Source organism: Capra hircus, chromosome 20, assembly GCF_001704415.2.
Source record: "Capra hircus breed San Clemente chromosome 20, ASM170441v1, whole genome shotgun sequence".
Lineage (NCBI taxonomy): Eukaryota > Metazoa > Chordata > Mammalia > Artiodactyla > Bovidae > Capra > Capra hircus.
This window is the reverse complement of record NC_030827.1, coordinates 1,142,826-1,169,864: the sequence shown is the minus strand read 5'-3', so window position 1 is coordinate 1,169,864 and position 27,039 is coordinate 1,142,826. Positions and strand designations below refer to the sequence as shown.

Sequence of the window (27,039 nt, the reverse complement as noted above, 5' to 3'; positions counted from 1 at the left end):
GTCAGTCATGCCCAGCTCTTTGCAGCCCCATAGACTGTAGCCCTCCAGTCTCCTCTGTCCATGGGATTCTCCAGGCAAGAGTACTGGAGTGGGTCGCCCTGCCCTCCTCCAGGGGATCTTCCCGACTCGGGGATCGGATTCACGTCTCCTGCATTGCAGGCGGATTCTTTACTGTCTGAGCCACCAGGGAAGCACCATATACTAGGTGACTTAAGCAACAGAAGTTTATGGTCTCACATTTCTGGAGATGAGAAGTCCAGAATCTAGGTGCTGGCAGAGTTAGCTTCTGTCGTGGACTGTGGGGGAAGGGTCTAGTGTGGCCTGTCTTCTAAGGTCTGGTGGCCTCAGGAGTTTTCTGGCTTTGACACAGTTGTCTCCAGGTCTCTCCACATTGTCTTCCCTTTATGTGTATCTATCTCTGTGGCCAAATTTCTCCTTTGTATAAGGATACTTGTCAGATTGGATTAGGGTTCATCCTAATGACCTAAATTTTTGTTTTTAATTTGGCCACGCCATGCCCCCTGCCTTGGAAGCACGGAGTCCTAACCACTGGACCGCCAGGGAAATCATGTAATGCCCTCATTTTGACTTGACTGCTCAGTAAAGATCCTGTATCCAAATAAGGCCACATTCTGATTTACTGGAAATTAAGTCTTCAACATATGAATTTGGGGGACATACAATTTGACTCATAAAAAGTAGTTAGAAGTCCTTCTAACCCTCATAATGCCTTATGGTTTTGCTGTATTCGTAAACAGTCTGTTTATTCTCACTGAAGCCAGTGGAACATCACTTTGCATCGTGTTGTTTTCCTGATTGAGAAGTAAATATGATGATAATAATAACCGATGAATCTATGATGCCTTCCACAGACTAAGCTCTTTTGCATAGTTACTAATGCTTATCTGCCCAGAGGAAACAGAGGCACAGATAGCTTAAGTTCCGCAGACCAGGGAGCGGGAGGAGGAGGACTCAGAAGCCAGAGTGTGTGCTTTCTAACCTCCATGCAGTGCCTCTGTTCGTTCACGTTACAGAACGTTTGGGAAGCCAGGAAGGTAATGGCCTAGCCATTGATAAATGTAGCACTGATGTGCAGGTGACTGAGCCGAGCTCCCCTGAGCCCCGGGGGCGCGGTGCTGGGACCCGAGCGCTGGGCCTCCAGCTAGCAGGTGCTGTTCCCTCCATGTGTCCTCTGGTCTTGGGCCAGTGCACCATCCTCCCACCGCCCCCGGGGGGAAGGCCCTATCCTCTGCCAAGTCTTCTTTTTGCCCCAAGCAGTCCTCTGTCTGTCAAATGACTGGCAGCTCTGACAAGTGTGTGGATCAGAGTCGAGATTGGGATAAAGGCGGGGGAGTTTCTTGGCTCAGTGTTAAGGTGACTTTTATTAAAGAGATATAGGCAGATCATTTACCAGTTTAAAGAAGAGACATTCCTCTGTTTTCTCCATTTCTTTGTCTTGCTTCTATGGGAGATTTCCTTTCATACAAGTCAGAAATTGCAGCTAATGCTTCATTTTTCTAACAAAGTCAAAAATAATGCTTTGATTTTTGTACCACTACATCAGAAAGATGTAATAAAAAATTCCAATTTCCGTATCTGCTGTCTGCAAATAGAAAGTTTAAAATAATCACAAAAGATCATATTAATATCCTCTGGATGGTCTACAACTTTCCTTTGACTACAGTTTATCTTTGCAGTTAATTGGTACATTCTTCTTATTTTGATAAAGCTGTGCCAAAATCCTCCCCCTCCCCTCACCTCCTAGACTCTGTTAATACACTGTGTTTCATTATCTTCCTTAGCAGCTCAAAGACAATCCCTTCAAGTGGCCCTTTATTAGTATGAAAGAATCTGCGGCATGGAATAGCTGAAATGTTTTCTAACTCACACCAATAAAATATCCTGACGTTTAAACCATATTTCCTCTCAACCTATTCTTTTTAGCTGAGTAACCTAGACAACTATCTTTTTTGAAAAACTTGCATCACACCTTGGCATATTCCCTGTATCTGTTTCTTATTTACAGTTTATTGTGAGCCAGAAAAGACTCGATCGTCTTGAATAATTTGAGCTTGCCATCCATTTCCATGCAGAACTATTAATACAGTGCAGGTGAGTGGATGGAAGCAGGTAAAATGGAGACTGGAGAACTTTGGCTTCATCCAGAGGGAATTTTCCGCAAATAAAGTATATTCAAGGAGAAGATACAAGAATTGCCTATAACAGTTTTTTCCTCCAAGGGGTGGGAATAGGCAAAGGTGTCTCTTCTGGTGTTATCAATTATATTCTCTTTCTTAGTAGTCTGTTGCAAGAGCTCTGCTATGCCCACAGTGTGGGAACCAGCTTTATCCCAAATGGGGTTAATAAAATAGTTAAACTCCACCCCAGCCATTATCATGTGGGGGCAATTTCTGATTCTGATCCAATGTTAAAACTAAAAAAAATAACAATGCTGAAAGAGCCGAAGATGAACACAACCCATGTCCCTCTTATTCAGAGCAGATTCAAGCCGCAGTCAGCCCTTCTGGGAGTCCAGCCTTTCCTGGACCCCGACTCCTGTAGCTGGTCAGGGAAGTGAGAGTGGTGGCGATGCTTAGTGCACTCTCCTCGGCTGCCTGGAAGGCTAGACAGGAGGTTCACGGCACGCTCCTTCAGTGATTCATCTATTCATCACACGTTGGTTATTTATTGAGCCTTTAAAAACCAGGTACTAGGCTGGATCCTGAAAGGTCTAGGAAGAAGGTCCAGAAGAGGCCCACACTACCTTACCACTCAGGATCCCAGGAGGACACATGAGGAGAGATCAATAAAGATTTGTTTGCAAAACTATGGGTGAGGTTAAGAGAAACCAGGATGAGTTGGTGCAGCTCCCTGGGGCTAGCGGCCGTCACTAGCATCCCTTGAGCCTCAAGGAGCACTGGGAGGAAGTGGTTATCTGAGGCCCGCAAAGGAAGGACTGCGGGTTAGCACCTGGGCTCTTAGGTAGAGAAACACAGCCAACTTGGAGCGGTCTGGCTGAGGGCAGTTGGAATCGGTTTCCCTGCCTCACTCATTCTTCTTCTAGCCACTCATCTCCTCCCTCTGGCTGAACCCCATAGGCAAACCAGAGTCAAGGACGCTTCTCTATGAAGACAGTATAGTAAGTTGTCTGCTGCTGCTGCTGCTGCTGAGTCGCTTCAGTCGTGTCCGACTCTGTGCGACCCCATAGACGGCAGCCCACCAGGCTCCCCCATCCCTGGGATTCTCCAGGCAAGAACACTGGAGTGGGCTGCCATTTCCTTCTTCGAGTAAGTTGTCTACTCCCCTACATAGGAACAAAGTCTGTTCTGAGAGCTTGTTTGTAAGCCCTGTCTGTGCTTCCCAGGTGGTGCTGGTGATAAAGAGCCTGCTTGCTGGGACTTGCCTGGTGGTCCAGTGGCTGAGACTCTGCACTCCCAGGGCTGGGAGCCTGGGTTTGAGCCCTGGTCAGGGAACTGGATCCCACATGCCACAGGCCGTAACTGAGACCCAGCACAGCCAAGGAGATGAAACGATAAAACCCGCCTGCTAGTGCAGGAGACGGAGACTCAGCTTCACTCTGTGGGCTGGGAAGATGCCCTGGGGGAGGGCATGGCAGCCCACGCCAGCGTTCTTGCCTGGAGAATCCCAGGGATGGGGAGCCTGGCGGGCTATCGTCCACAGGGTGGCAGAGTCGGACACGACTGAAGTGACCTAGCACACACCAGCAAAGTTGGTCTAGGTTCCCAACTAACAGAATCAGCTACATAGTAATGTACTGTAATAGGTTTATAATAGTTTTCACACAAATAATACATGACAAACAAACAGAAAGAAATAAAGAAAACATGTTTAATCTTACAGTATGCCCCTTGAAAAGCACAGTATGCAGTGCAGCGTCTGGCACACAGCGACTGGCATCAGGGGAACGAGCAAGAAGAGTTGCTGACGGAAAGAGGGAGAGGAGGGGCATGGTGGAGCTGGAGGACCGTCAGCAACGGGAGGTGGAGGGCACGCTGCCGTTTCACTCCCGCCTCATGTGACTGGACATACGAACACATGTCCGCACGTTTGAAAGTTCACAGCTTGAAGGTTTGTGTGTAGAGAACTTACTATAGAACTGAGCCTGCTAGGGCTTGACCAGGGAGGACAAGGAGTAGGTATCCAACCATCTCTTCTAGTTCCCTTTCTGAAATAAACTGATAGTGTTAGACTGATTAGGACAGAACTAAGAGATTCATCATGGGAGGTTAGAGTTAGATTCCTTTAGAAACCCTGAGGGAGTGTGACACTCAGCCACCTTAGTGCTGCTCCTTGTAACAGCTGAGAAGTACTGACAACAAACTCTGTGATGGATTGATTGGCAGTAAAAACCCAGCTGAACAAACCCTAGGTAACTCATATTGCACTGGTCCCCTGTTTAGCAAGAGGTGCTAGTGTGAGTCTGTTAGTATTCCAAGGCCCTCCTTGCCATATGGCAGGATGGAAAAGAAAGAGAAGGGAAGGAAAAGGACATTTATTAAGCCTCTGATTGTACTGTAGATCCTGGCAAGATCATTTATACACTTTATTCCACTTTTAATCTCACAAGCACTTAGTTTGTGTGTGTGTGTGTGATTTTACAAATGAGGAAGCTGAGTCTCTGAGAGGTCCACTATCACACCATCAGTTGTTAGTGAGAAAGCTGGAAAGGGATTCTCAACCAAATTTGATAAGCACACCAGACTGGGAGTGAGAGCATACCCTGTGGCATTATATCCATAATTTCTCCTTGGACAAGTCTAAGCTTGGCCTTTCTACTCCTTGGAGCCCATACATTTTAAACGAGGAGCCTGTATGGGGCTAGCCTGCAGGGTCAGGAGTAGCATCAGTGTGTGAATCACAGTGGGTGAGGATTCTGGCCGGTTGTTCATGTGCTGTGCTGTGCTTAGTCACTCAGTTGTGTCCAGCTGTTTGTGACCTCATGAGCTGTAGCTTGCCAGGCTCCTCTGTCCTTGGAGATTCTTCATGCAGGAATAGTGGAGTGGGTAGCCTTTCCCTTTTCCAGGGGATCTTCCCAATCCAGGGATCGAACCCAGGTCTCCTGCATTGCAGGCGGATTCTTTACAGTCTGAACCACCAGGGAAGCCCAGGGATATTGGAGTGGGTAGCTGATCCCTTCTCCAGGGGATCTTCCCCAACCCAGGAATCAAACCGGGGTCTCCTGCATTGCAGGTGGATTCTTTACCAGCTGAGCTACAAGAGAAGCCCTTGTTCAAATTTGAAAACATAAGCTGATTTTCCTAAAAGGGTTTCTTTTGTAGGGTATGCATATGTGTGTATACTATCCTGAATTTTAATTGTTTGCAACAATTTCACAAACATGTAAAATATCAAAATACCTCCATCACTCTGGTAGTCAGAAACTTCATGTGTCCTGGACTAGCCTTCTCTTTGATGTAAAATCAGTGTGTGCCCAAGGTCCCCTTGAGTGTTTTACTCATACGCTAAGTCCGTGAAGTAGCTGCTGTGCTGGGAACCTGTGTTAGGGCTGGGACTGTGAAGATGAACAGCAGACCTTGTTTGTTCTCAGGAGCTGTGAGGCGTAGGGACTTGGAAATAAACATGAACCCCCGAGTGTTAAGCCTGAGAAGGGCAGGGGGTTCTGAAATATCTCAGAGGTGGAGGGCTGGCAGGCATGGAGTCGTTTTTGAAGTGAAAACCAAGCTTCTCCAAGGCTGCTCCTCCTTCCTTCTGCTTTTCCTTCAGGTGCCTCAGGGCGCCTCTCCTTCTGCCTCATCCAGAGGAGCATGCAGCCCTTTGAAAACTCCACCTTCCGAAGAAATATCTTCAGTCACAGCTGCATCCTCGCTAAGTCCCATTCGACCACCAGGGGCAGCCCTGGATGGAAACCAGGCAGCCTCATCTCTTCTCTTCCCTACTGTTAAGCTAATTCATTTTAAGCTGCCTTTTTTTTTTTTTTTTTTTTTTTTTTTTTAAGTTTAGGGGAACAAATGTTCCATTGTACATTCAGTTCTCAGGATATGCCACATGCATGAATCAAACTTTTAATCATCTGCCTGAAGGACTTTGGAGATGGGTAGATTTCATGGCTGGGGGGACCTAGCTTTCGTGACCATCACCTTCACGCTGGGAGCAGACAGGCCCGGGGCACGTGGGCGTCCTGGCACACCTGACAGCAGCTTCAGCCTTCCTTCGCGGTGACCCAGAGACGGAGTGAGCAGAGAAAGCCCTTTCAATGAAGTATTTTTGACTCTTCGGAGGAGGGAGCTCCGAGGGAAGAGATGCCGAATATATGTGTGGTTTTATTTTTTTATAAGAAGCAGCTTTTACCTCTTATTTTTCTGTGCGACATCCTGCAGCGCTTAACGGGGGGAGGACATTTGCTGAGAACGTTCTTAAAATAGAGGCATGGAAACCAATCTGTCAGGTAGAAGTGTGCAGGCGGCGAAACCCTGGTTACCGTGGCACCAAGCTGGGATGTGCAGGATCTTGTCCCACCAGACTGATCCCGCCTGTGGGGGAGGGGTGGGCCTCAGAGGGTCACGGGAGGGGCTGAGTGACCAAGCCCGCATGGCCCTAAGCCGAGTACGCGACCCCGTGAGCCTTGTTCTTCCTTGACCATTGCTACCTCTTTGGTTCCAGGCATCTGGAAGACAACCAGGTCAGCGTCATCGAGAGAGGTGCCTTCCAGGATCTGAAGCAGCTGGAGCGATTGTAAGTACACACAGCCCCCTTTCTTGAAAAGCTTTATTTGTTTGTAAATTGGCTTCATTGTGGCCTCTCTAAGGAAAAAAAAAAAAAAGAAGCTCCAATGTTTAATAAAATGTTTGCTATTATATTTAGAGCATATTGGATGCCTGTTAAAGAGACACTGAGATCCACTTAATCTTTTTTTTCTTTAAAAGATGCTAGAATTGGCATCTGGAGCTTGTTTTTCTGCCTCCCAGCCTTGAGCTGTCTCTGGGTAACTGTGCGTGGGGCTGGTTCTTGCCCAAGCCTCAGCCTTCCCCCTTGTGGGTGAAGAAGTTCGTTGAGTGTATGTGTGGGATAACCGCAGTTGGTTATCCCTGCAGTGGAAACCAGCATCAGATGCTCCCTATTCCTGTGCAGGGAGGGCAGGCTTCCTCTTCAGGCCCCTCTGTCCCACTGTCCTGGGAGAAGACGGACAGGCAGGGGGCCTGCGTCTCCTCTGAGGGAGCATCAGCCCACGTCAGGAAGCCCCCATACTTCCAGGAGAGATTGTGTTGCCAGTGGTTTAAAAATAGCTCACCGTTCTGACTCTGGCAGAGGGAGAGAATAGAAGGGAGTGGAGACGGGAGATGGATGGAGCCCCCATTTGTTCTGTTAATGCTTTTGCAGAAAACTCTTGGGTCACCATGATGAGGAGTCTCCTCAGATAGCTGAGTGGGCAGCGTCACCTTTCCTCGGTTAATCACATCTGGCAGCTCATAGCATCTGGATATTTGCTTTGTGCCGTTGGAGAGGGGATTGTCCCCAAGAGCACTTAGTCACGCTGGTGGGCGGCTCTTTCCATGCTTCCTTCTGTATCCCGGTTGACCTGGTATTTCAGCCTCATTCTTCATTCAGGGGGCGAGGCTGTAGCAGCACACTGCTCCTCCAACTGACCTGGAAGGATCTTCCCAGATTTACCTGTCTTATCTATAGCGGTGGGCCTGCCAACGACTGGTTGCTGCTGCTAAGTCGCTTCAGTCGTGTCCGACTCTGTGCGACCCCATAGACGGCAGCCCACCAGGCTCTGCCGTCCCTGGGATTCTCCAGCTTTGTCATTTGCCTTCTTTTCTCTTGGAGTCATTCTATCTGGGGTGACCTGAGAAAGGGAAGTGATATTACCCAGCAAAATCCTTACTCCCCACTCTGCGGTATGAACTGTCTCATTCATTGTTTTCGTTCTAGGTCAAAGGTCAACATATGTTCCACTGTTGTTGGTTTGAAAATAGGACATTAATTTCTTACAAGGGAAAATAGATTAAAAAAAAAAAGAATGTTGCCACTGTTTATACCTTTGACAGTGACAGCGTTAGTTGCTCAGTTGTGTCCAACTCTTCGTGACCCCACAGACTGTAGCTCACCACCTCTTCTGTTCATAGAATTCTCCTGGCAAGAATAGTGGCGTGAGTTGCCATTCCCTTCTCCAGGGCATCTTCCTGACCCAGGGATCAAACGCAGGTCTCCTGCATTTCAGACAAATTCTCTACTGTCTTAGCCACCAGGGCTTCATTTCTTAAAATTTTAACTCTTCTCCTTATTTAGACCAAGGAAAAAAATAAAATATCTGTTGAACTTGCTTCCTTTGTATGAAATACTCAACATTTACATGGATGAATAAATGCAAAATCCTTTGTCATGAGGCCACTTCTTGCTGATTAGAAGTGTAAATAAATTCCCGATTCATTAATATCATGGTTGCTGGGAAGGAACTAATTGAGCACTTTGGACATGCTGGGAATTGGGCCAGTATATTACATACTATCTGTTATTTTATCCCCACAAAATTCCTGTGAGGTGTGATTACCCTCATTTTGTAGATGAAGAAACAGAGGCTGAGGGAGATGAAGCCAGAGGATTGCGAGGGGGAGCCAGGTTCGAAGCCACATCTGTCTGACATCAAAGCCCACGTCCTTTCCTATTTCTGTGCTGCGGACATGAGATGAAGTGTGATCTTTAGCAGTGGCCCTGCAAACAGCCTCTCACACACCCACTGAACTCTGGGGAATATCAGTGCAATAGTCTAGAGAAAGGCACTTTTCTTTGGCTTGGTGAGTGTGGCTGAAATATCTTGCATGTCTGGGGGACTGAGAGGATTACGGTTGTAGGGTAAACCTGGCTGTTTCTCTCCTCTGGTGTATTAGGAAAGTCATCTAGCTGTTGTACCAGATAAACACTCAAATTTTATGGCTTTACAGGGTGGAAGTTTACTTCTTATTCATAGAAAGCCCGGTGTGGGCATTCCTGGTTGCTGGGCTTTTCTCCTCCAAGGGGAGACTTGGAGACAAGGACTGCTTCTGCTTCTCCACTCTGCCGTCTCTAAGTCTTGGCTTCTGAGGTGCCATTATTCGTCTGCATCCAGCCACTGGACAGGAAAGCGGTAGGAAGGACTGCGAGCGGGAGGTTTACATGGGAAAGAACGGGAAGGACTACATATTACTTCTGCTGTTAGATGCCTTGCGTTGAAACTCAGCCATATGGCCACAGGGGAGGCTGAGAAAACTGTTGAGCTGTATGTGCTGTGAGTAGAGGAAACAGGCTTAGCGAACAGCCAGATCATCTCTGACTTCTGTTGCAAGTGAGTGGAAAAACGCTTGGTCAGGGAGAAGAGTGGAAGTAGAGGCAGCCGGACTAGTGTGCACAGCTGGACAGCGCCCTCACTGAAAGCCTTTCAGCATCGGGGTGCGTGTGTGAGAGAGAGAGAGAGATGGCTAGTGTGTCTTGACTAGTGATTACCGGGTTTGGGATGTCCAGTCTGCCCCCAGTGTATGTGCTGTTAATAACAGAAGAGGCGGATGGCTGCTTGCGCCTTTGCATCCCTAGGCTGAGAAAGCGCAAGTGAGCTGTTAGTTGCTCAGTCGTGTCCAGCTGTTTGTGAGCTAATGGGCGGTAGCCCACCAGGCTCCTCTGGTGTCCATGGGATGTTCCCACAAGAATACTTGGAATCCGCTGAAGTGGCTTTCCATCCCCTTCTCCAGGGGATCTTCCCAACTGCTGGCTTAATTTACCTCTGTCTCTGTATTTCGTAGTAGAATAATCTTTATTGATCATACTCTAAAAAGGAGGCTGAAAACTGTAACATTTTTGTAATGTTTATTTTCATTTGAGATGGTCATTATTGGTGTAATCTCTTTCAGAGATTATGGGGAAAAGGGAGAGAATTCTATCCTTCAGGTCTCTGCTGAGAGCAATTCTCTCTTTCTCCATGAAAGGACCCTTGCCCCAGATTGAGTGAGGTGCTCCTTCCCTCATGACTACACATGTTGGTCCATATGATAGCCTTTATGCCGTGTTTTAATTTCTTACTTGCCTGATTGTCTATCCCCAGAACTATGAATATGTCGAATGAGGAACTGCATCCCATCTAACTGTTACTCTCAAAGCCTTGTGCAAAGCATGATACTAATAGTAAGCACTTGTAGTGCTTACTTAGCAAATACAGTGGTTTTGAACTGGGACCAGTTTTTCCCACCAGAGGACCCTTGGCGATATCTGGAGACGTCTTTCCTTATTACAGCTGCAGGATGCTGATGACATATAATGAGTAGAAGTCAGGAGTTCTGCTGAACATCCTCCAATGCTCCCAGAACAAAGAATTACCCAGCCCAAAATGTTGTTAGTGCTGAGGTTGAGAATCTCTCTTCTTTCACTATTACGCATCAGATGCCATTTTAGTAAGGATAAAGACCATCTCATTTAATCCATGTAACATTATGAGGCTAGAATGGTCACATTCCTGATGTGTCAAAATATAAACTTCCAAGCATTGACTAAATATGCTTACTGTAAATCTAACAGCTAGAGCTTGCTTCTGATTGTGAGGAAGTATACAGGATAGGGGAGCAGGTTTTTAAATAAACCCAGGAGAAAACAAGTAAATCCTGTGAACATTCTACAAGATAACTGCCCTGATCTGTTCAAAAAGTCAGTATTATGAAGGAGATGGGATTTGACTGTTCTGCGTTAGAAGAAGCTTAGGGTGGAAAAAGTAGTACAAAAATTGGGAAGGTCAATGGAGTTTAAGTGTTTGAAGATCTTTGAATTATGCAGAAAGTGATAGTGGTGCTGATGTTTATTGCTTTATTAAATGAATGATGCATATTATAATCTGTAAGATAGCTATTAAAAAGGATAATAAAAAATACAACTTAGTAGGGGGAGAAATGATATCAAAAAATGTGGCTAATTCAAATAAGGGATAAAGGGAAAGAAAAAGGAACACAGAATAAAAGGAGACAAAGAAAACAAATATTAAGATGATGTATTTAAATACAAATATATCATGATTATTTTGTATGACAATGATTAATACTTTAAAAGACACAGATTGTCAGGGTGGATTGAAAGAAAACAATATTATATGATTCTTATAAAAGAGGAACGTTAGGCGGAAAGAGAGAGAAGAGGATAGACGGTGACGCTGGAGACACTAACCAGCAGAAGGTTGATGTAGCAAAGCTAACACAGATAAAATGAACTTCGAAACAAGAAACATTAGTGGAGGTAAAGAGGGATGTTTCATAATCAGTCAGGGAGGTACAGCCAGTCTGCACTGGACATACTGTTCTGTGTAGTACGCATACATGTATTAGTTGTTGTCAGTCTCCAAGTTGTGTTCGACTTCTTTGTGACCCCATGAGCTATAGCAAGCCGGACTTCCCTGTCCTTCACTATCTCCTGGAATTTGCTCACACTCATGCCCAGTGAGTCAGGGAGGCCATCCAACCACCTCATCATCTGTCACCTTGTCCTCCTCTTGCTGTCAGTCTCTCCCAGCATCAGGGTCTTTTCCAGTCAGTCGGCCCTTTGCATCAGGTGGCCAAAGTGTTGCAGCTCCAGCATCAGTCCTTCCAATGAATATTCAGGACTGATTTCCTTTAGGATGGACTGGTTTGATCTTGCTGTCCAAGAGACTCTTAAGAGTCCTCTTCAGCACCACAGTTCAAAAGCATCCATTCTTTGGTGCTCAGCCTTCTTTGTGGTCCAACTCTCACATCCATACCTGAATACTAGAAAAGCTGTAGCTTTGACTTATATAGACTTTGGTAGGCAAAGCGATGTCTCTGCTTTTTAATATGCTGTCTAGGTTGGTCTGGAGAAGGCAATGGCAGCCCACTCCAGTACTCTTGCCTGGAAAATCCCATGGATGGAGGAGCCTGGTAGGCTGCAGTCCATGGGGTCGTGAAGAGTCGGACATGACTGAGCGACTTCACTTTCACTTTTCACTTTCTCGCATTGGAGAAGGAAATGGCAGCCCACTCCAGTGTTCTTGCCTGGAGAATCCCAGGGACGGGGGAGCCTGGTGGGCTGCCGTCTATGGGGTCGCACAGAGTCAGACATGACTGACGCGACTTAGCAGCAGCAGCAGCAGGTTGGTCATAACAACTTTTCTTTCAAGGAGCAAGTGTCTTTTAATTTTGTGACTGCAGTCACCATCCACAGTGATTTTGGAGTCCAGGACAATAACATTTGTGACTGTTTCCACTTTTCCCCCATCTATTTGCCATGAAGTGATGGGACTGGATGCCATGACCTTAGTTTTCTGAATGTTGAGCTTTAAGCCGGCTTTTTCACTCTCCTCTTATACCTTCATCAAGAGGCTCTTTAGGTCCTCTTTGCTTTCTGCCTTGTCTGAAGTTGTTGATATTCCTCCTGGCAAGCTTGATTCTAGCTGTGCTTCATCTAGCCCAGCGTTTCGCATGAGGTACTCTGCATATAAGTTAAATAAGCAGGGTGACAATATACATCCTTGATGTACTCCTTTCCCAATTTTGAACCAGTCTGTTGTTCTATATATAGTGTATATTAAAACCATATTCTGAAAATACAGAAAACAAATATTGACAAAACTAAATGGATAAAGAGACAAGTTTCTAATCATTTAAGATAAGGTCCTTTAATTGATGAACAGGCAGAGAAAATTATTAGTAACAGTATAGAATATTTTAATGACAAGGTTTACAAACCTGACCTACTTGAAACAAAGAGAACAATCCAACCAAGAAGTGTAGAACAGCCATTTATTCAGATTTGTGTAGAACTTTTATGAAATACTGGTCTGGAAAGCAGGTCTCAACAATTATCAAAATATTAAAATCGTAAGGAGCATTTTCTCTGACCACAGTAGAGATTCAGAAATCAACAACAACAAAAAAACAGTAAGTAGAAAATTTCAAAATATTTAGAAACTGAATGATACTCCTGTAAATAATCTGTGAGTCAAAAAACACTTCACGATGGAAATTGGATATATTTTTTAGAATGTTAATAAACATCCAGCGTATCACTAAGTATGGATTGCAGCTAAAGTCATGCCTAGAGGAAAATTATAGCCTTTAAGCATATTATTTGATTTACATATAGTACCTATTTTAAATGAAGTAAGATTAAACTCTTTATTAAAATATCTTTATTAAGACGTAAGGAGCATCTCCCTTTCACTGTGGTAAAGAATCTGCCTAAAGTGCAGGAAATGCAGAGAGACACAGGTTTGATCCCTAGGTTGGGAAGATGCCCTGGAATAGGAAATGGCAAGCCTCTCCAGTATTCTTGACTAGAAAATTCCATGGACGGAGAAGCCTGGTGGGCTACAGTCCATGGGGTCACAAAGAGTTGGATATGACTGCATGACTGTGAACACACGCAAGGAACTAGAGAAAGCAGAAGGAAGAAAATGAGTAATAGCAGAATATGTGAAATAGAAACCTTTAAAAAATCAACCTTTCATTCTTGAAAAAATTATAAAAACCAACAAGGCTTATTAGAAAGCAAAAAACAAGGAAGATTAAATTACTGATATGCAGGATAAAATGAGGGACATAAGTATGGATTTTCAAAGATTAAAATGATAGTAAGAGCAAATTTTGAAGAACTTTATTTCAAGGATTTTAAAGATTCAGTTCAGTTCAGTCGCTAAGTCATGTCCGACTCTCTGCAACCCCATGAATCACAGCACGCCAGGCCTCCCTGTCCATCACCAACTCCCGGAGTTCACTCAAACTCACGTCCATCGAGTCGGTGATGCCATCCAGCCATCTCATCCTCTGTCGTCCCCTTCTCCTCCTGCCCTCAATCCCTCCCAGCATCAGAGTCTTTTCCAATGAGTCAACTCTTCGCATGAGGTAGCCAAAGTACTGGAGTTTCAGCTTTAGCATCATTCCTTCCAAAGAACACCCAGGACTGATCTCCTTCAGAATGGACTGGTTGGATCTCCTTACAGTCCAAAGGACTCTCAAGAGTCTTCTCCAACACCACAGTTCAAAAGCATCAATTCTTCGGCACTCAGCTTTCTTCACAGTCCAACTCTCGCATCCATATAGGACCACTGGAAAAACCATAGCCTTGGCTAGATGGATCTTTGTTGGCAAAGTAATGTCTCTGCCTTTGAATATGCTATCTAGATTGGTCATAACTTTTCTTCCAAGGAGTAAGCGTCTTTTAATTTCATGGCTGCAGTCACCATCTGCAGTGATTTTTGCAGCCCAAAAAAATAAAGTCTGACACTGTTTCCACTGTTTCCCCATCTATTTCCCATGAACTGATGGGACCGGATGCCATGATCTTCGTTTTCTGAATGTTGAGCTTTAAGCCAACTTTTTCACTCTCTTCTTTCACTTTCATCAAGAGGCTTTTTAGTTCCTCTTCACTTTCTGCCATAAGGGTGGTATCATCTGCATATCTGAGGTTATTGATATTTCTCCTGGCAATCTTGATTTCAGCTTGTGTTTCTTCCAGCCCAGCGTTTCTCATTATGTACTCTGCATATAAGTTAAATAAGCAGGGTGACAATATACAGCCTTGATGTGCTCCTTTTCCTATTTGGAACCAGTCTGTTGTTCCATGTCCAGTTCTAACTGTTGCTTCTTCCTGCCCTGCATATAGGTTTCTCAAGAGGCAGGTCAGGTGAAATTAAAAACTAAAACAAGAAGTAGAAAATATATATAATCCTAAATCTAATTAAACCTTTATTTTAAATTAAATGAAATATACTGTAGTGGTGTTTTTCTTTCTGGCTTACTTCACTATGTATAATAGGCTCCAGTTTCATCCACCTCTAATGCATATATATGGAATTTAGAGAGATGGTAACGATAACCCTGTATGTGAGACAGCAAAGGAGACACAGATGTATAGAACATTCTTTTGGACTCTGTGGGAGAGGGAGAAGGTGGGATGATTTGGGGGAATGGCACTGAAACATGTATAATATCATATAAGAAATGAATCGCCAGTCCATGTTCGATACAGCATGCTTGAGGGTGGTGCACTGGGATGACCCGGAGGGATGGTACAGGAAGGGAGGTGGGAGGGGGGTTCAGGATGGGGAACACGTGTACGCCCGTGGCAGATTCATGTTGCTGTGTGGCAAAACCAATACAATATTGTAAAGTAATTAGCCTCCCAGCATTTAATTAAATGAAATAAACCTTTAATTTAATCTAAATATTTCCCTAAGAACTGTCTAAGCTCAGATGGCTTCATCAGTAAATTGTACCAAAGTTTTAAGAAATAAATAGTATCAATTTAACATAAACCTATTCTATAAAGAAAATCAACTTTAGTCATTTGGAGAGCATAACCTTTATAGCAAAACCCAACAAAGCATTTCAAGAGAAAATAAAAGTATGGATTGCATACAGCATATTTCATGAGTATCTATTTGAACTTCCTAACAAAATATTAGCAATATGAATTTGGCAATACCCAAAAAGGCTATATTATAGCAAAGTTTGGCTTATTCAAGGAAGGCAAGGTTAAACATTTGAACATTCCTCCCTTCAAAACATGCTGAACAACTAGGATAGCAAAAGCAAAGACACACAGACAACATCTACAATAAAACTTGTTGACAAAATATCCCAGTAAACACCCACCTCCCTAGGGAAAGCTGGGCGGTAGTGGCACAGTTGATGGGTATAATTCTGTTGTGTTGCCTCATCTGTGTGGGAGAAAGTAGAAAGAAGAACTTGAGGACAGGAGATTCCTAAAATTACCAATACATACTCACTGGAAAACACAGTGATCAAACTAAGTTCAGTTCAGTTCAGTCGCTCCGTGGTGTCTGACTCTCTGTGACCCCATGGACTGCAGCACACCAGGCCTCCCTGTCCATCACCAACTCGTGGAGTTTACTCAATCTCATGTCCATTGAGTTGGTGATGCCATCCAACCATCTCATCCTCTGTCGTCCCCTTCTCTCACCTACAATCTTTCCTAGCATCAGGGTCTTTTCAAATGTCAGCTCTTTGCATCAGGTGGCCAAAGTATTGGAGCTTCCAGCTTCAACATCAGTCCTTCCAATGAACAGTCAGGACCGATTTCCGTTAGGATGGACTGGTTGGATCTCCTTGCAGTCCAAGGGACTCTCAAGAGTTTTCTCCAACACCACAGTTCAAAAGCATCAATTCTTCAGTGCTCAGCTTTCTTTATAGTCCAACTCTCACATCCATACATGACTATTGGAAAAACCATAGCCTTGACGAGATGGACCTTTGTTGGCAAAGCAATGTCTCTGCTTTTTAATATGCTGTCTGGGTTGGTCATAACTTTTCTTCCAAGGAATAAGTGTCTGTTAATTTCATGGCTGCAGTCACCATCTAGTGATTTAGAGCCCCCCAAAATAAAGTCTGCCACTGTTTCCACTGTTTCCCCATCTATTTGCCATGAAGTGATGGGACCGGATGCCATGATCTTCATTTTCTAAATGTTGAGCTTTAAGCCAACTTTTTCACTCTCCTCTTTCACTTTCACAAAGAGGCTCTTTAGTTCTTCACTTTCTGCCATAAGGGTAGTGTCATCTGCTTATCTGAGGTTATTGATGTTTCTTCTGGCAATCTTGATTCCAGTTTATGCTTCCTCCAGCCCAGCATTTCTCATGATGTACCCTGCATATAAGTTAAATAAGCAGGGTGACAATATACAGCCTTGATGTACTCCTTTTCCTATTTGGAACCAGTCTGTTGTTCCATGTCCAGTTCTAACTGTTGCTTCCTGACCTGCATACAGGTTTCTCAAGAGGCAGGTCAGGTAGTCTTACCAGACCCATCTCTATAAGAAATTTCCACAGTTTATTGTGATCCACACAGTCAAAGTCTTTGGCATAGTGAATAAAGCAGAAATAGATGTCTTTCTGGAACTCTCTTGCTTTTTCGATGATCCAGCAGATGTTGGCAATTTTGACCTCTGGTTCCTCTGCCTTTTCTTTAACCAGCTTGAACATCTGGAAGTTCACAGTTCATGTATTGTTGAAGCCTGGCTTGGAGAATTTTGAGCATTGCTTTACTAGTGTGTGAGATGAGTGCAATTGTGCAGTAGTTTGAACATTCTTTGGCATTGCGTTTCTTAGGGATTGGAATGAAAACTGACCTTTTCCAGATCAAACTGAGAAAAGTTGCCAATTTAGAAGGACGTTTGATTAAATCCAATTCGTGATAAGTACAAAGGAATCATGATGTGATAGTACTTGGAGTATTCTGGGTCCTAAAAACTCTTCAAACTAATAAAAACAAGGCTGTTTTCCAAAGAAGGGCCTAACGTTGATAAGAAACTTTTGGGAGTAGTCAGTCAGAACAGGAGCAAAAGCAGAAATGAAAAGAGGCCTTTGTGATGAAAGTGTTAGAAATCACCAGAAGAGGCAGATCTTAGAAAATACAAAGCCATGTTTTTCATTAGTTTAACAAAACAAAAACAAACAAAAACCAAAAACGCATACACACAAACAAACAGCAACCAAAAAACCCGAAAATGAGCTCTCTAGACTCTTAAAGCTAAAAAGCTATCACTTCCCACCTATCCTTCATAAAACTACAGGGAATTTCTTTCATGTAAGAAGTAAGCAACCAAGAGGATTATGATTGAAGCTCATACAAAAATTTTTATAAGAAAACTGAAGAATAAGAAACATAATAATCTCTTTAGAAACAGTGAAAACATGCGAGAAAGAGGTACCCACCAAACAGATGAAAACTGTAATAGGAAATAGTTCAAAACTAGCTACACAAATTTAAGATCTTATAAACTGTAAAAGAACAACATAAATCTGAATTGTTAAAACTTAGATGATTAGAGTAGGATTTGAAAGGAAGGGCAATGAACTCAAGAAACGATTTAGAAATAAAATAAGTCATTTCAAAGTAAATACTGCCAGTACTGAAGAAGAACAAACTTGGAAGAATTACACTATCCAATTTCAAGACTTACTATAAAGCTTCACTAATCAAGACAGCATGGTACTTGTGAAATATTAGATGTGTAAATTAATGGAACAGAATACGTAGCCCAGAAATAGACCCATTCAAAAATAGATGATTTTTGACAAAGGTGCAAAGACAGAGGAGAAAAAAATAGTCTTTTCAACAAATGGTGCTGGGACAATTCAATGTTTATATGCGGAAAATGGGACATAGACAGAAACCTTATATCTTATGCAACATTAATTCACAATGGATCATAGACCTAAATGTAAAATCATATACCTTCTAGAAGAAGACAGGAGAGAATACATCTACATGACTTGGGTTTGAGGATGAATTTTTCAATATAATACATGTAAGAAAAAGATTGATCAGTTGAACATTTTTAAAATTAAAAACTTCTGCTCTGAGAAAGGAATTCCTACAAAAATGAAGAGATGAATCACAGACGGGGAGAAAGTTTTTGCAAAACTTGTATCTTAATAAAGGACTTGTGTACAGAATATAAAGAGCTTCCCTGGTGGCTAAGTGGTAGACATTCTGCCTGTCAGTGCAAGAGCTCAGGAGATGCAGGTTTGATCCCTGGGTCAGGAAGATCCTCTGGAGGAGGACAGGGCAACCCACTCCAGTATTATTGCCTGGAGAACTCCATGGACAGAGGAGCCTGGTGGGCTACAGTCCACTGGGTCCCAAAGAGTTGGATATGACTTAGCAATTAAACAACAACAACAACACACAGAATATACGAAGAACTTTCAAAACTCAGCAGTAAGAAAACACATTCCTACCCACCAAAAAGAAAGATTGACCAAAAGATTTGAAGAGCCATTATACCAAAGATATGTAGATGGAAAATAAGCAGTTAAAACATCCTGAACATTGGTTTTTCATTCAGTTCAGTCAGTTCAGTCGCTCAGTCGTGTCTGACTCTTTTTGACATCATGAATCGCAGCACTCCAGGCCTCCCTGTCCATCACCAACTCCCAGAGTTCACCCAGACTCGTGTCCATCGAGTCAGTTGATGCCATCCAGCCATCTCATCCTCTGTCGTCCCCTTCTCCTCCTGCCCCCAATCCGTCCCAGCATCCGAGTCTTTTCCAATGAGTCAACTCTTTGCATGAGGTGGCCAAAGTATGTTAGACAGTGAGGTACCACTGCACGCCTGCTAGAATGGCCACAGTGCTGGAAACGACACTACTCATCACTGCACGAGAGACTCTTGGGTATTACTGGTGGTAAAGCAGAATGGTACAGTCACTTTGGAGGACAGTTTAACAGTTTCTTAAAAAGTTAAACACGACTGTATCTTGCAATCCCTATCAGTGGTTGCTAGGGGCTTAAGGAGAGGGTGGGGGGTCGAATAGGCGAAGCATGGGAGAGTGGGGACTGCGGATGGGGAACCTATGCTGTGTGACCCTGAGGCGGTGGATGCACGACATAGGCATTGATCAAAACCCATGGCATGTGAGAGCACAGAGAGTGAACCGTGGGACTTCCCTGGTGGTCCAGTGGCTAAGACTTCTTTCTCCAATGCAGGGGGCCTAGGTTCAATCCCTGGTCGGGGAACTAGATTCCACATGTTGCAACTAAGAGTTCACATGCTGTGATTAAAGATCTTACATGCTGCAATGAAGATGGAAAATCCCACATACCATGTCACAACTAAGACCCAGCAGAGCCAAATAAATTTAAACAAATGAGTGAACCTTAATGCATGCAAATTGAAAATATCATTTAGGAAATTGGAGGATCCCACAATAGGGTACACACTGTGATGAATGTGTGAGTCAGCCTCACTGAATGTGATGGGGGGAAAGGTGCTGACACAAATACATTTTGCTCAGTTTGTTGTGATCTACACAGAGGCTTTCGCATAGTCAATGAAGCAGAAGTAGACTTTTTTTTTTGTTTAATTCCCTGACTTTTTCTATGATCCAACAGATGTTGGCTGTTTGATCTGTGGTTCCTCTGCCTTTTCTAAGGACCAGTCAATCCTAAAGGGAATAAATCCTGAATATTCACTGGAAGGACTATTGCTGAAATTCCAATATTTTGGCCACCTGATGGGAAGAGCTGACTCACTGGAAAATACTCTGATGCTGGGAAAGATTGAAGTCAGGAAAAGGGGGCAACAGAAGGTGAGATGATTGAATGGCCTCACTGACTCAATGGACATGAGTTTGAACAAACTCTGGAAGACAGAAAAGGACAGGGAAGCCTGGTGCACTGCAGTTCATGGGCTCACAAACAGCTGGACATGGCTTAGCACTGAACAACAACAAGCAGATTTGAAATGAGTAGACTCTGTGAGACTACAGTAAAAAGAAAGAAAAAAAAAGCACACAAGAACTGTACCCTAGTCAGCAGAGCTATTTCCCACAGGAGTATGGGTGAACAATTCTGGAATCATTACAAAAAATGTGTTGACTTTAAAAATGCAGAATGTGAGAGTCATGAGCTAAGTTTTCTTTGGGACAATATGAGGACTGCAGTGTGGGGGACAGCACCTCAGATGGCTCTGAGAAATTACTCCAGAGAGATGGGGGGAAGGACAGTATATATGTGATTTTGGTAAAGGGGGAATTCATGCAATCAAGCACATTTATTTTTTAGAAAGTTTCCCCCGGTCTCATGAAGCTTCTGCTAGTCATGAGAAACAGTCATCACTGTGAAGGATTTTAGTGCTTTTCTAGATATGAGGAGATACAAGAATTGGGCTCATAGAATCATCTCCTGAGAATACCTAACTATTTGAAGACCTGTTCTGCCAGTTTTTCCCTGAGCACAGAGTGCTCGTTTCTGCTCTCCACCTTGAACTCCTTATTGGGCTGCTGAAGGGCAGCAGCTGCAGCAGCACATAATTGAATCCTTGTAGAGGGAGATGGCAAGCACCCAGGGCAAGTGCCGATTTGTGGCTGACACGTGTGTATTGGAATTAAACGATGGACGGTGCGGCAGGTTTCTCACTGTTGCAATGAGCATTTATAGACAAGCAGTGGGGAAAGCTGTAGTGATCCATGTAGGGATGGATTCGAATCGGAGACATCAGTGTGAACAAATGTTCAACCTAATATGTTGACAGATACTTTCAGTTGATACAGACGGACAGGAACTATGGGTAATTTGACCAATAAAATGAATTAGCATTAGATTATAACCAAAGTATAAAATAAATATCCATGAGTTCATACTAATATAGATAAATGATTGGATAAATAAACATATGAGGAGAGATTGCCCACACAAAAGAATTCTAAGCAATTTATGTAGATTTTCTGCCCTCAAGAAGGTGGAGTGTAACTCTTCACTTCTTAAGTGTGGGCTTGCCACAGTGACTTCCTTCCAAAAAGTATGAGAGGAGAGGGGTGGGGAATAGTAATTTTACAGTGAGAAATATGACATACTCCCTTAGCAAGGTGATTGAGGTCCATATCAAAAGTGATGTCATGTTGATAGTATGTGTCTTTGATAGGATATAATAAAAATAGCAGTTTACATCTGTGATTTTCATCTCAGAAACCCATCACTCCAGTCTAATGAGAAAAACATCAGACAAATCTCACTTGAGGGCTATTCTAAAACACATGTGAATACAATGCTGTCAAGGTCATCAAAAAGAAGTCAGAAACTTTCACAGCCAAAGGCGCTTATGAGTACCTGGCAACTAAATGTAATGGGGGCTACCTGGATGGCACCTAAACAAGAAAAATGACAGAAGTAAAAACTAAGGGACTCTTACTAAAGTGTTGACTTTAGTTAATAATAATGTATCGGTATAAGTTTATTTTGTCCAGTGTACTATATGAATGTAAGATGTCAATAATAGAGGAAACTAGAAATGAGGTATATGAAATTGCTCTGTACTACCTTCTAAACTTTTGAAAAAAGTGAAGATGTTAGTCACTCAGTTGTGTCTGACCCCATGGACTGTAGCCCACCAGGCTCCTCTGATCATACAGTTATCCAGGCAAGAACACTGGAGTGGGTAGCCATTCCTTTCTCCAGGGGATCTTCCTGACCCAGGGATTAAACCCATTTCTCTTGCACTGGAGGCAGATTTTTTACTGTCTGGGCCACCAGGTAAACCTAAATCTGTTCTAATATAAAACATTTATTATTTTTTTTCAAGTTGACTATGCCAAACCCTGCTTGAATTACAGATTCATGAGCAAAATAAATCTTACTGTTTTACACCAAAAATCCATTCATGCAGATGTTGAAGGTCAGAGAAGCCTGGCATGCTGAAGTCCATGGGGCCGCAAAGAGTCGGACACAACTGAGCAACTGAACAGCAATACTTACGTACATGGAATTCAAGAGGAGATACATGTAATGGATAACACTTTAAGAGAAAAGGAAAATGTAAAGAAGTATTTTTTAAAATCAATAAGAAACAAATAGGGAAGTAAAAAGAATTTAAGGAGCAGTGATAGATACAGAAGTCAGTCAAAGAAGTTCTAATACACTTACAATATGAACCTCTGAGGAAGAAAACTAGAGCACTGGAGCAAAACAAAACTAAACTAATAGTAATGAACATTTTTTTGAAATAAAAGATGATTTGAAGGTACATACTGAAAGGAAACCAAATGCCTGGAAAATAGTCCCTGCAAGTTTAAAACTAAATATACTTTAAATATAAACTAAATATAGTTTAAAAGTAATAAAACTATTTTGTATTCTGCATTCATTATATTTTATTTTTTAAAAAAATATATTTTTGGTTGGAAGATAATTACTTTACAATGTTGTGTTGGTTTCTGCCGTACAACACCTAGAATCAACCATCAGTTCAGTTCAGTTCAGTTCAGTTCAGTCGCTCAGTCGTGTCCGACTCCTTGCAACCGCATGAATCGCAGCACACCAGGCCTCCCTGTCCATCACCATATCCCGGAGTTCACTCAGACTTGCGTCCATCGAGTCAGTGATGCCATCCAGCCATCTCATCCTCTGTCGTCCCCTTCTCCTCCTGCCCCCAATCCCTCCCAGCATCAGAGTCCTTTCCAATGAGTCAACTCTTCGCATGAGGTGGCCAAAGTACTGGAGTTTCAGCTTTAGCATCATTCCTTCCGAATCAACCATAAGTATACATAGATCCCCTCCCTTCCGAGCCTCCCTCCCAGCTCCACCCCCACCCATCCCTCTAGGTGGCCCCTGGGCTGAGCTCACTGTGTTAGACAGTGGTTTTTCACTAGCTGTCTGTTTCGCGCATGGTAGTGTCCATATGCCAATACCGCTCTCTCAATTCATCCCACCCTCTCCTTCTACCACTGTGCCTATAAGTCTGTTCTCTAGGTCTGTGTCTCTATTCCTGCCCTGTAGATGGACTTTTTTCTATTTTTTTCTAGACTCCATATATGTGTGTTAATATATGATACTTGTTTTTCTCTTTCTGACTCATTTCACTCTCTATAACAGGCTCTAGGTTCATCCACCTCACTTCAACTGACTCAAATTTGTTCCTTTTTATGGGTGAGTAATATTCCATTGCATGGATGTGCCACGTCTTTTTTACCCATTCATCTGTCAGTGGACATCTAGGTTGCTTCCGTGTCCTAGCTATTGTAAGTAGTGCTGCAATGAACACTGGGGTATGTGTGTCTTTCTGAATCATAGTTATCTCAGGGTATATAGGAAAAAAATCTTTGAGCATTCAGTTGACTAGACACTTATAATGAAAACGAAAATCAGATTGCTAGTATATTTTTGACACCAAAGCCAGAATACAGTTGAATAATTTTTAAGGAAATAAACTGTGAAGCAGAAGTTTTGTAAAATGTGAACCCTAGCCCTACATATATTCAAAAGTAATGACTACAGGAAAACTGTTATGAGCATTTTGGAACTCAGGCATTGTGTTTTTCATGGAGCCCTTCTTAAGAAATCTCCCAGAGAGCAGGTTTCATACAACCGAAAGACTGGTGAGGTGTTGGCATAAGGACAGATAGATCTATACTTCCCAAACTCCTGGAAGGTGAGTGGAGACTTGTCCCTGAAGCTTGGAGTTCCATGGAATCAGAATGGAAGTGCTCTGCTCTCCATGACCCTCCGTCCTGGCCCTCTTCCTCTATTTTGGCTAAATTGACAGGACTCCAAGAACTTGAAGGAGGCAGAGACACAAAGTGAAAGAATTCCGAGTCCCTGCTGACATGCATGCGGCTGTAACACGAACAAGAAGTAAATTTCTATTAGTTCAGAAACAGCAATGTATTTCATCCTGTTAACAGAGTAGATGAAAAAAGTCATTTCATCTCCATAGATGCAGAAAGAAGTATTTAATGAAATTCAACACCAATTCATGATTTTAAAGTATTTAGAATAATAAGAATAAAATGTAACTTCTTTTTAAAAAATCCTAAATCAAGCATCATAGTTAATTGTGAAATATTTAAAGAGAGACATCTTTTGTCATGACTGCCATTTAACATTGTATTGGAAATCCTGGTCCTGGCCATGACTTTAAAAAAAAGAAGGAGGAGGAAAGGTGGAAGAAAAGAGAAAGAATGGGTATAAGGATTAGAACAGAAAAATATAAATGACATGATTAAATACATAGAAAATGAAAATATCTGCAGATAAACTATCAGGATTCCTAAGTGAATTCCTCAGGTCACTAGACACAATATCAGTGTACCAAAAATCAGTGTAACTTCTATATACCAATAACAAATAATGAAGAAATTTTTAAAATAATGTGTATAGCAGCATCCAAAAATATCAACTGCCCAGGAATAAGTCTAATGATAGATGTGTGAGGCCTTAACACTGAAAATAGCAAACATTACTGGAAAAAATGAAAGATGACTCAAATTTATAGAGCAATACATTATGTTCATAGATTGGAAAACTCAATATCTCAGGGCTGACAGTTCTCTCCCAGTTGATATATAGATTTAGGGCAGTTCCAATGCTAACATGTTGTGGAAATTGTGAAAATTATTCTAAAGTTTATATGAAAATGCAGTTGGCCAAGAAGAGCCAAGACAGATAGACAACCCAGGTAACAGAAGGTACTTGATTTATAACAAAGACGGAACTGTGGAGCAGCTTGGAATGGATGATCTAATAAATTGTGGCAGATTAATTGGATATGGAAAGCAAATTGTCTTGCCCTCTGGCTCATAACATTCACAAAAATCAGTTATACATGAAAGGTAAAATAATAACACTTGTAGAGCATCACGTAGGCTGTCTTCGTGGCTTTGGTACTTCTTAAGCAGGATACAGAATGCACTAAATTTACAGGAAAAAGGTAGGTAACTTGGACTACATTACAATACATAACTTTTATTCATCAAAACACCTCACCAACTGAGTGAAAAAGACATGTCAGAGTGGTTAAAGATATTGACAGTGCATGTAACTGACAAAACTTACATCAAGAATATATAAAGAATTTCTGCAAACCGGTAAGAAAAGGAAAAATGACTGTAGAAAAGTGGTTAAGAGTTTCAAACAGGTACTTCAAAAAAAAAAAGATGATGTCTGAATGGCCAACAGTCACGAAAAAATGCTCAGTGTGTCATCAGTCTTGAGAGAAATGGAAGATAAACCACAGTGACATACATCACACACTCATCAGAACTGTTAGGAACACTTAGAATGATGTGAGACAAACTCCATCCATCATATACTGCTGTGGGACTCAATACAATCACTCCAGAAAACTCTTTGGCAGCTCCGGCAGGAGATACACATGCCCCATGACCCAGTAATCCCACTCCTGGATTTATATCCCACAAAAAGACATACATAGGGATAGTCATAGCAGCACTATTTGTAGTAGCCCCAGACCAGAAACAAATGAAATGCTCACCCACGTGAGAAGAAGAAAGTCAACTGAGATATAGTCATACCATCGGATAGACTGATGGAGAAGGGAAACAGCACAGAAAAACCGCTGCTACGTGGGGCAACGTGAAGAATCTCAGAAACGGAATGAGTGGCAGAAGCAGAGCATACTAGATATTGCTTGATTCCATTTATGTAATCTTCAGGACAGGCAAAAGCAAGCGATGGTATTAAACACTGGGGTAGTATTTCTCCTTGAAGGGTTGTAAATGGTAGGAGACTTTAGGGGGTTTCTGAGGTATATCAGCCTCTGTTTCTAGATCTGGGTAGAGGTTTTATGGATTTCTTCACATGGTGAAAATGCTTCAGGCCACACAGTTTTGATTTGTGCACTTCCCTATAAATATGTTACACTTCAAAAATTATTTTAAAAAGAGAATTTGGAGACAGGTGTGTAAGATCGAACTTTAAATACATGGCTCTTAATTGAAATCTGGCTTAGAGAGAAGAATGTATAAAATAAAATTTGGGGACAAATGGAGAAATCTGAGACTGGACTGGGTGTCAGTTAATGTTAGGGAATTATTAATTTTACTAAACATGGTAATGGTACCCTGGTTAAATAAGAGGATCTCCTTAATTTGGAGGGGCGGGATGCATGCTGAAGTATATAGGGATCCAGTGCCCTGATGTTGATAATTTGAAATGGTTTGGTAAAGAAGACAGACAGAATCAAATATAGCAAATTGAAAACAACTGTTGAATTTAAGTGATAGGTGTATGAATGCTCAAAACACATTTCTCCTTTTCTGTATTTTTAACATTTTCTTGATAAGGAAAAGTTTTAATGTATTTTTTTTTAAATAATCATGCCCTTTTCACAAAGGAAAAATATCTGAAGCTCAGAAAGTTAAAGTAACTTGCCATACTTGAGATTTGAATCCAGGACTATTCTGAATTCAGGAGCTAGGGGAAAAAAAAAAATCACAGCTACAAACTGGGAGGAGATTGAGATATTGTATTATTCAGTTTTGTCATTTTGCAGACAAGGAAACAGACCAGAGAACAATTTGACTTCCATGAAATGTTAATTCAGCATGCAGCGTTTGAGGGCTTGAGTTGCCTTGGTATTAGTTCGGTTTTTCCAAAGAGCAAAACAGAAACGGTGCCCTTAGCTCTAACCTAGAGTTCACATTTAATCACATATGAATTAAATAATTAGATTATATTTTTAAATGCATAGGTGTAGAAAAAAAAAAAGAAATTACTGCAAGAACTATTTTGCTCCATGTAGATAGACCTCTGCTTTTCCTACCATCACTAACACGCT

General features: G+C 42.4%; 1 protein-coding gene across 1 annotated transcript in view; it reads left to right on the top strand.

Annotated features, from left to right (window-relative positions):
* The window catches only part of SLIT3 (slit guidance ligand 3), a 719,548-nt gene that overhangs the window by 55,937 nt on the left and 636,572 nt on the right, over nt 1-27,039 (top strand). The window contains exon 3 of the mRNA XM_018065519.1: nt 6,643-6,714. Coding sequence (XP_017921008.1) covers nt 6,643-6,714 — 72 coding nt within the window. The remainder of the gene's footprint in view (nt 1-6,642; nt 6,715-27,039) is intronic.